A 10,811-nucleotide genomic window follows, 5' to 3' on the forward strand; every position below is an offset into this window, starting at 1 on the left:
ATCAAAATAGAAACTTATTTTAAAAAGACTACATAATAAGAGTATTATATCGTAAATGAATTAATAGTTAGCAAGTACAAACAAGTGAAAATTGATATCAATATAAATTTAAGTATCCATATCAGAGGGAGGGCATACAATTTTTATTACACAGATATCAGTAATCACTTTATAACTTGAAAATCACCTCATTTTAACAAAAATGGAGGAAACATGATAGTATATTAAATTTTCCTATGGAACAATGATATGTAAAGCAGTTAAAATAGATGCAAATGAAAACATGCACATTTTCCACATTTCTATTTCATTAGTACTTTTTTTTATATATTAAGCACAATTTCACAGTATAAAGCATTATAAAATATTCAAAATAAAATATTATCACATACCTTTTAACAGATTAAAATAGAAAATATAAAACTTTTAGAAAACATTTTTTCACCGGCAATTAACAATTTTATTAGTTTCGCAAAAACAATATGTAAAAAAATAATAAAAGATATAAGAATGAAATATCTGATGAGAAATAATGATAATCCAAAAGGCAAGATGTCATTAACTTAGATGAAGTAAAAAAGAAATATGAAAATGTTAAATACAAATGCATTTGAAAGTAAAATTTTTGTTTTTGTTTAGTTTTTTTACAAAAGTATGTCATGGTCTTACAAGTCCATAAAATAAAATACATCAGAAGACTAATTTCCTTTTAAAGTTTCTACATTAGAACAACTAACTCTACATATTAAACTTTTCTACTGTACAAATGGAAAATAAGCACTTCAATTATTTATAGGAAAAAAAGAAAACTAAATATCTTTCATTACTAATACAATTAGTAAAAAGTTAATTTCTTACAACAAACACTAAACATTTAAAATGTTTTGAGATATTTGAAGAGTAATACTAAATGGATTAGCAAAGACTGCAGAATTTGAAATATATTTCAAAAAATGAAAATAAGCAACAAAAACTTATTTAAATCCCTATAAAATTAGAGTTTAAAACAAAGCTTTAGCTTCATTTATAGATATAATATTTAAGAGTAGAAAGGGAGAATTCATAACTCAAAAATATGTTTAAACTAATCTGTTAAAAAAACTAACTACAGGTTAAAAATGTACATGTATCATAAATTTTAGCAATCTTAAAAAGATTTGAAATGCAATGTAACAAGACATAGCCCATAAAAAAAAGTAAGAAATGGGCTTTTCATATAATTTTTTTCAATCTGTTTTGGCTCATATACATAACAATAACATGAAGCAAAATTGCATAGATATATATTTATATAAATTGGAAAGACTTATTTTGTTCCTTTAGAATTAACATGAAGAAATAAAACAAATTCTGTTTTCAACAAACTCTCCAATGACTTCATCTCTTGAACAAATAATTCATGTGTTCTACAATATAGTCCTTAGCAGGTTCATAATACTCTCGCCGTAAAATGATCATTTCAGGCAGTTTACGAATGTCACTAAAAAGGGTTGAATCTGATTCCATGATGACGATCAAAAGGCACGATAGAAGAAGTAAGACAAACAAACAGGCTAAGACAATCACACGCATCACATTTACATGTAAAGGAAGAGCAGTTGACTGAGCCATTGGAACTTTGCGCTTTGGAATTTTAACATCCAATGGCATCACATCTTCAGTCTGTCTGCATACTGAAGACTGATATGAACTTTGCATTTCAGATGATTCAGGAAGCTCCTCCACAGAGTCGGAGTCATCGTGGTTGCCCTCTTCTGAATTTGGTCTCATTAAGGAATTATTGCATGATGCTTGATTGCTGCTAAAAGATGGAGATTCAGAAAGAACAGTATCTGTTGGATTATATGAATCACATTCTTCTTCCAATATATCTAAACCATCTGAAGGAGAAGTCTGAAGAGCAGCTGAGTTATGATTCACTTGCAGTGAATCATCTTCATTGACAACAGCATGCACACTGTTGACGGTATGATTGGTGTACATCACATTATTATAATCTGAAAAATATGAATGCATTTAAGATTGATTCCTGTTCTGGGTAATGAAAGCAAGAAGAGAATTAAGATATTTTGGAGCTTTTAACATTTAAGATGTCATTTTGATATTTTCCCTATACCTAAAATAAGCCTACAGCAATTCTTCTTCTTCTTCTTATTATTATTGTAAGTTTTTTTGGCTTATATACTTTTTTGGTAAAATCGTTATTTGAATATATAAATAAAATTACATATATAAATATGAAATATAAGTAATAATGTAATGAAAAAGTGTCAAAGATATGTTAAGGTACATCATCTCTTACGCTTTGTATAATCTAAGGACCCAAAAGCATATAATACTAAAAAAAAAAAAAAAAGTCATAAAATAACAACTTTATTTGTTTTCAGAAATTATAGTTGTTAATGATTTTTATACAAAGACAAAGAACAAATTCCAGGAAATTTTACTTCATCTATTTGAGGCATATAAATAAAAGAATTAGTCTTGAATGGGTTAAAACTAAATTCTACAGGTAAATAAATAATAATAATAATGTGAAATATTATTGAAGAAACTACAAATTGATTAACTAAGTTAATAAAGTACTAACATTTTTCCAACATACTACAAATGTAGACTCTTTCAGTCAAATATATTCTTTTTTACTCTCTTTTGAAACAAATAAAGCTGTCTACTCTTGTTACTTATCTTATAATTCATGTCACACAGATTTAACAAAAATTATTACCCCATTATTTTGCATAATCTGAAAAGTATCTTTGTAATATTCCATGATAATTAAAAGGAGAATTTAACAATTTCTTCTAATCTCAAAAGTGTCTTTGTAATATTCCATGATAATAAAAGGAGAATTTATAATTTTTTCTAAAAAAAGGGGAGGAGCAGAATATGCACATAGATGAGTTAGTATTTTATATTATTTTAGATTAATAGAAAAGCATTTTCTTAGAGATTTCAAATTGATTCAATAGAGTTTTTAATTTTCAGCAAACTACATTTTACATTAAAATGAAATGCATATTTATAACTTAAACATGGTCTACAAATTTAGCCTTAAGATACAAAGATAAAAAATTTGCCAAACTTATTTGAAATAGTGTAAATTAAATTCATAAATGAAATAATTAGTACCATTCACTATATGCTCATCTTTAGGAGATGTTGATGGTGAACTAAAATATCCATCAATATATTTACGGAAAGATGGAGGCCTTGTGAAAGATCGCTGAAACTGTGGTTGCTCCCTTATGATGCCCTTAGTATCTTCAACAATTTCTTTTTCAACCCTTCCACTGCAAAAAATAAAAATCTGAAGTATAGTAGCATAAAATTTAAAACTTGATTCATCTATCTTTATTTTAATTGAAAAATTTACTCTTAATTACTTATAAGTAATAATGTACACACATTGACATACATCACATTTGAGTATAAATACTGTAATTAAAATAATAAAAAATATTGTTGTGAAATATAATTTAAAAAAATTTTAGAGCGAAAAAATGCACAGAAGTAAAGTTAATATCAGTGAAAAGATCATTAAAAAATGCTTTTAAGTGATTTAAAAATGCCTTTGCATAATAATATGTTCCACACAAACTGATGGAAAAACATTAAAATCTAAATCAATTTTAATTAAAAATGCATCGAATAATCTTATTTTTAAAACTTTTAACTAGAATTAAACCATTCATCAAAGTTATAATTCAATACAAAAATAATTTCTATTAACATTTTGAGCATTGTGAACAGTTTCTATGAACCTTAGGAAGAATCAAAAGTCTAAATATCCCAAGTTTCATATATTTATATTTTTAGTCAATAAATCTTAATAAAATTGATCTGATCCTTACCGAAATAAATCTGAATTTTTAAAACAATATTTATTTAAAGTGAGAAGCAACATTTAGCATGTCTAATATTTAAAACTTTCAACATTTTCATTTATTATCCTATTTTTTTACTCCATTAATGCCCAATTGTTCATTAATGATTTAAAAGAAATTCACTGAAAATAACATTTTAAATTAAAGCGTATGTATGGAATCAAGAAACTGTATTACATATATTTGGTCTCATGCTCAATTTTTTTCTTTTTTTCTTTTCATTTTGTAATCTAAAATGGACTTTCTATTCCCTAGCTGGCAACTCATGTTCACAATAAAAAAAAGTAACTGTTTGTTTATTATTTTTTTACTTTGGTTTCATGTATAGAAGTTGTAAATAAATTACAATTTTTATTGCTTTTATTAAATCAGCAGCTTTTTATTAAAGTTTTTCACCAAGACTATTTGATTTTAATTAAATACTTTTGTGTTTTCAAAGGGCTTATTTATGCCCACAAACAGTATAATTTTTAATGAATTTCTTTTAACCATAAAATTCATTAAAGTTTATTGCCCCATGACATGCTTGGTATAAACAGATTAAGTTTAATTCATTTGTCAGTTTTATTCTATATTTGAAATAATAAAATGTTTACAACATAATAAAACTGTATAATTCCAAGGAAATTCATTAGAATTCCTTACATTCTATTTTGATTCCACATATATTGAATGCAAAACATGAAAAAAATATAATATGAATTCAATCAATAAGTATAAGAGATATTTTACTCTAAAAGAAAAATATTTTTAATCACATTATGTAAAACCTACATGATGTGCACAATATATATATATTCCCTCTTATTTTTTAGTCAAATAATAAGAACATTATTTTATTAGAAGAAGAATTAAGAATTTTATTCTTGGAATAAATGGATACTATACCTATATCTAAATTTGCAACCTCTTGAAAATATACCACCACTAGTTGTTACTTGTGGAACATCATTTGATGATTCCATTCTGCAAAGAAAAATCACATAAATAGTAAATACAAAAATTCAAGCATTTAGGGAAAGAATGAATATATATATATATATATATATATATATATATATATATATATATATATATATATATATATATATATATATATATATATATATAAGTGAAATATTTAAAAAAAAAAATCAAGTTATCATGGATTAAAAAAAACATTGCATGTTTCAAGTATTAATTATCAAACATTTTTTTTTCTATTTTAAGATAATTTTTTTCATAAGTTACTAATCTTGAACAAATAAGTATTAATAATGAGTTAAATAATTATTCATTCAAGAACTAATCATGCATAAATATTAATAAGAATTAATTCATTCATACTTTATTTCAGATACATAAATTATGAGTTTAATAGCATACTCAAGATACATCAAATTGTTTAGAAATATAAACCTGATAAGGGTTCAGAAAGAAGGTTAAGAAATAAAACTTAGTTAATGAAAGAGTAGATAAACTATGTATGTTAACAGTAGATTATAAATGACTTACGTAAAGAAATATCTTTGCTCTACAGCACATTTCCATAAGTGATGACAAGCTGCTTGAGAAGGGCATTTAAATCCAACTAGATGCTTTTTCTAAAATAAGCAAATACTACATGGATCCAGTAAAAAAAATAAGCTTACTATAGTAAATAAATTCCTAGCAGTTTATTATTTCCTTTATTAATCAGAAAGGTAGAGATAACATCATTTGTATCAAATAATAAGAACACAAAGAAACTCTAAATGGTAATTGTTTTCAAAGAAATATTAACCAAAATATTTGTAACAATAGCTTTCTATGACTTAGTTTTCTGACTTAGTAGTAAATAACAGAAAATGTCTTTTTCAAATATAAAAGATTTGAAAGAATAATGGATATTATATTTCAATTTTAATTGAAATATAAAAAAAAAACATGAAGTTGAAAGATAGTAAAATATTTAAATCAGCACTATTGAATAAAAAGTTTGTGATAGACAGGCTAAAAAATAAAATCAATACCTTTGTCCGAGCATCCTGCAAAGAAAGAATATAATTATTAATTCAAAGCCATTAAATATATATTATAAACAAAATTTGACACAAAATAATATTTATTAAATAATAAATTAAAACACATTAACTAAAATTAATTTTGAAATTAAAAACACAGAAAAACCACAGTTTACCTCACTAAAGAGAAGATGCACAATGAACATTTTCCCTTCATAATTGATTTTTTGAATGTCTGGCCTACAAGCAAAATGACATAGCCATAACATTAATAAATTTTAAAAAGAATTAACAAAAATATTGCAAATAAATAATGCTTTTATCAAATGACATAATGACAGTTAAAAATTATCAGGATGCAAAAATTTAACAAAGAGTTTTGTTTACAGAATTTGAGTTAAAAAGAAATAATTCAATGATTTACAAAAACTGCATACCACAACACAGTTTTAATATATATATAAAGAAGATATAAAGAGTAGAATAATTTAGTTAAAACATTGATACTTCATCAGATAACTGTAACATACTGTATATTCATAGCATCTGTGTTATATACCTTCTTCTCCCTGATGTGCTAAAGGCATGTGCTAAAAAACACATGCCTTTTATTTGTCACTCAATTTCCTTCCTTAATCCAATTCAGTTTTGATATACCAATTTTTACAACACATTCTTTTATTATTATTTTATTTTTTGATTTGTGTGATTCCTTTCTGCATAAAATGTGTGTGTATATTATATATATATATATATTAAACATTATATATCGTTATAATAATCTACTCTATACATCTAATAGAAATATAACTATTTAGCATAAAAAGTTTAAATGTACACTATTTAGAAGAAAGGACTTTTAATGAATAATACCATTTCAAATGATGAGTCTTTCGACTGCCTTGGAAAGTAAGAATGCCTGCATAATTGATTCCTAAATACAGTTGTGTCCCTTTATGATCCTGAAAGAAAAACAGAATATAAATATTGACATATAAAAATCTAATTCTTAACATATTGCCATATACATTTGTTCATCAGTAAGTATATATTAAGGTTAACTAAGAAATGAAATAATTTTAAAAAATTATTTATTTTATGAATTGAAAATGAACTTACTTTGACAGGATGTGGGTCAACACCGTAAGTATCAAGTAAACATGCTTTCCGCAAAAAATTCATTTCAGCAACAGCAGGAACTTGTCCTCTGCCAAAGCATAATGCATTTAAGTAAAGGACAAATGTTTTGATTAAAATTCATTTAATACATGCTATACACTGATAATTTGCACATTATGAATTTCAATAGAAATAATTAAAATTTAATTAAATAAAATATACAAACCTCAATTGTGTTTGGTGAATTTCTGCAATTTTTTCTTCTAATCTTGGAGTTTGTTTTAGCAATAATTTAAACTCAGATACATAAGAAGGTGGATGCTCTTCAGGGTCATAATCACCAAGTTCAGCTACACATAAAAAGTGAAGTAACTATTAACAATAAAAGTGAAGTAACATTTAATTATAAAATAAATGCCAATTAAAACTTTTTTTTCTATGATAGTTTAATGTCATAAATTTAAATACTCCTAATGAAAGTCTTTCATTAATTTTAATAATAACAATAGTTTTATTTCAAAACTATTCATAAAATAGATTTTTTAATTGCTTATTAGTATTTAAAAGTTAATTATATCAGGAAGTAATTTTCCATTGGTCAACTATATTATGAAAACAGTATCATACTTACTAAAATGTATCATCAAATTTTAAATATTAGCAATAAAAAAACAAGATAAATAATTAAAGTTGTTTTAAAACACAACATACATTGAATAATATATGCAGCAAGCATTGCACCATCACTTTGTGAGCAATATAAGCGGCCATGAAGAAGGTCTCGTCTTAATTGTAGAAAGATTTGATACCTATTAAAGCATTTACTTTATCAATCAAAAAGAATAATGAAGGATATAATTATATATTAAATTAAAGTTAATTATTATTAAAGTACAATGTTACTAAATACTTTACTAACCTTGTTATTTCTTCTTTTAAACGATATGGTTCTTGAGGATAAAATTTAACTCTGAAGCAAAATATAATTGGAGACATACCTAATGTGGAGAATACATAGTTAAATTCACGTGCTCTGATAGATAAATACAATAAAGATATTATATATAAAGAAATGCACAGTAGCTATACCAACATCAGTATTCACAATAAAGTTCACAGAATGTAGCCAATGAAGAAAGAATCTCTCATACCTTTGACTTGCTTCAGTATGGATTTAGTGAGATCTAACCAATGCTAAAGAAATTAAAGGAATATTTATAAGAGTTATATAATTTACCATAATAAAGTTCAAAATATAATGAAATATTTAGTAAATAAATATAAAACCTTTTTAACATAAGTATCAATATAAAAGCTTTTAAGACTTTTTTTTAGTACTGAAAAAACATATATAATATTAAAATAAGCAGAACATTTGATTGATTATTTATGTTAAAGGAAAAAAAAAATGAATATTTGGGTATAATACATGAAACTGAAAAGCTGAAGAGTAGTTCACCGATTTTGACGATTGACTTTGATGTGAATGCTGCTTAATCTATTCATTTTCTAATTTTTAAATATATTCTTTTTATATAAAATAAAGAAAAGTTAAAAGCAAAAAAATTTCTAAAATTTTTTCAAAGCATTTTTTTAACTTCTCATTTCTTATGCTCTTCCTCTTTTAAATATATGAATAATTCTATTTTAAAATATCATCTAGAATTTATGCAATATTACATGGATAAAGTAGCTACAGGAAGAACAGTTAAAAATAAGTTGATACAAAAATTGTCAATAAATATTAAAAATTACTCATTTTTTTATTGAAGAAAGAACTTAAATATATAAATTACCAAAAAAGTATAATAAATTTAAAAAATGCAATGCACTTACTCTTTGTTTATGTGAGTCAACATATCTCAATCCAAAATAGTCCTTCTCTACTAGATTTAGAGCATTACATGTATAATCCAAAAGGTATTGACCTTTATGTTCACTCTAAAAAAAACTTCTATATAAGTTTTGTTATATACAGGAAAATTCTTAGTTCTCTTTTTAAATATCTGGACAAAAGGTTGTGGTCTATCTCAACAAGCAATGTTTACTATTCTTATTACTTCACTCAAGACAATTGATCTATTGATTAGATACAATGAGAATTTCTGACACAGAAGAGAAAACAATATGTCAGCTGATAACAGAACTTAATTACTTAAATTAAAGAATAATAAATCATTTACTGGTACATAAGGAAAAATAAAAATTCTGTTCAAATAGCATCAACACTACCTGAAAGAAAAAAAATAAGGGATTTGGGTAAATCTATATACATGAAACTGAATGTTGTTTGCACTTTTTATACTATCACACCACTTAGAGAATTCAAATGAAATTTAAAATAATGTTTCTTAACAACTAGAAAGATTAACTGTGCCATTACAAAGTTTTTATGCCTCTCTGAAGGAGGTATGTTTACAATTTTGTCACTGAACAAATAATTACAAAAGAATTGTTTTTACACAACATTAATATTCTCACACTCTGGAACTAATTAAACTAAAGAAATGCTAACTAGTTTTTATTTACTAACCATTATAATTCAGATATGATTAAATAAAAGATATATAATTTCTGAAATAAATATGGATATATTTATGACTAATGGAACAGGAGTTAGTTCAGAAGTCATTCAATATCATAAACTTACAATGACAATATGTAGGATATTAACTGCAGATAACTTGTAAAATCCCCCCCCCAATGGATGCAATGCCAAATTTTTTTTATTTACAGTAGGAGGCTTACACATGTAGTGTAAAATATAATGTTCTTTTTTTTTTGGGGGGGGGAGGGAGAAAGGCAAAATTTTATTTGTATATGTTAAACCATATTTAAAAAAAAAAAAAAAATCATTACAGAAATTTTTTGCCAGCATTTTGGGATTAATAATTACAGACAATCAAAAAATTCGTGCATTTTTTATAACCCATTTAGGAAAAATTTACAGCAAATGAAACAATTTAGCATTGTTTGTTGTAACTGAGATGAATCCAAAATGCAAAATCTTCAACTGAAAATAGGTATGGTTCTGAACAAAGACGATATTAATTACACTCGCTCAGAGATATGTCTGCATATTAGAATCTATTCCATTATTATAAATGATAAAAGGGTTGGCGTGTAGCTTGAAACAGGGAATGAATTGTACATTTTCCCAACTTTTCTTCAAGAGATTTCATTTCGGTATTGAAGCACTGCTCTTAGTAAGCTCTTATATTTTGCTTTCGATCTTAAACACTGGATTATTTATTCTTTTAAAAGTAATGTCAAATTTATAGACCCAAAATAACATCATTCAAAGAACTAATATTTAATTAAATACACTTTGATCGTGACACAAATAAATAAAAAAAAACATTTTATTTATAAGAAATATTCTATTTTAATGTAATTGAATACAATTATTCGCACCAAAAAATAATTATATATCTACCTGAAAATCACATTGTAAAACTTCCGTGTCATCCAACAATCTTATGGTGCACTTGTAATCAGTGTTTACGTCTTTTTTACTTCCGAACTTAAACATCTTCTATTTGAGCTACATAAACCAGAAATCTGGTATATAATTCTGTTTTAAAGGTCATGAAATTATAAATTTTTACTAGTTTAATGAAGAAAAATTGAATAAAAAGTTAAATAACACATATGAACATTTACAATCATCAACATAGCAGTTTAAATTGACAGCTCTAAGTTGAGAAGTTTGTCTCCTTCTTGCAGGTGTCTTTTCAATTGTATGGAAGTAATCTTTAACTTTCCATAAAAGTGAAATTTATCCTTAAAAATAGTGAATACATGGTTTAAAAATTAAAAATAA

The 10,811-nt window shown here is 24.9% G+C and overlaps 1 protein-coding gene across 2 annotated transcripts; it reads right to left on the reverse strand.

Annotated features, from left to right (window-relative positions):
* Positions 1 to 1,129: 1,129 nt before the first annotated feature.
* On the reverse strand, positions 1,130 to 10,645 carry LOC129976273 (FERM domain-containing protein 5-like). 2 transcript variants are annotated; one of them, XM_056089755.1, is made up of 14 exons: positions 10,425 to 10,645; positions 8,825 to 8,929; positions 8,140 to 8,182; positions 7,908 to 7,986; positions 7,700 to 7,797; positions 7,215 to 7,338; positions 6,989 to 7,076; positions 6,743 to 6,831; positions 6,046 to 6,109; positions 5,879 to 5,893; positions 5,382 to 5,470; positions 4,776 to 4,853; positions 3,199 to 3,293; positions 1,130 to 1,997 (listed from the first exon to the last, which is right to left on the reverse strand). In XM_056089755.1, the coding sequence occupies exons 1-14, from the start codon at positions 10,518 to 10,520 to the stop codon at positions 1,378 to 1,380; spliced, it is 1,683 nt and encodes a 560-aa protein (XP_055945730.1). In that variant the 5' UTR covers positions 10,521 to 10,645; the 3' UTR covers positions 1,130 to 1,377. The 2 variants fall into 2 exon arrangements, with proteins under 2 accessions (XP_055945730.1, XP_055945729.1); XM_056089754.1 differs by having other exon boundaries at positions 3,133 to 3,293.
* Between the last annotated feature and the right edge of the window lie 166 nt (positions 10,646 to 10,811).

Source organism: Argiope bruennichi, chromosome 7 (genome assembly GCF_947563725.1).
Source record: "Argiope bruennichi chromosome 7, qqArgBrue1.1, whole genome shotgun sequence".
NCBI lineage: Eukaryota > Metazoa > Arthropoda > Arachnida > Araneae > Araneidae > Argiope > Argiope bruennichi.

Coding starts and splice junctions, on each gene's coding strand:
- LOC129976273 (XM_056089754.1), bottom strand. CDS start 10,520: ATGTTTAAGTTCGGAAGTAAAAAAGACGTAAACACTGATTACAAGTGC. Junction 8,930..10,424: donor TTTTACAATGTGATTTTCAG/GTAGATATATAA, acceptor AGTTTTTTTTAG/AGTGAACATAAAGGTCAATA. Junction 6,110..6,742: donor AAGACTCATCATTTGAAATG/GTATTATTCATT, acceptor TTTTGCTTGTAG/GCCAGACATTCAAAAAATCA.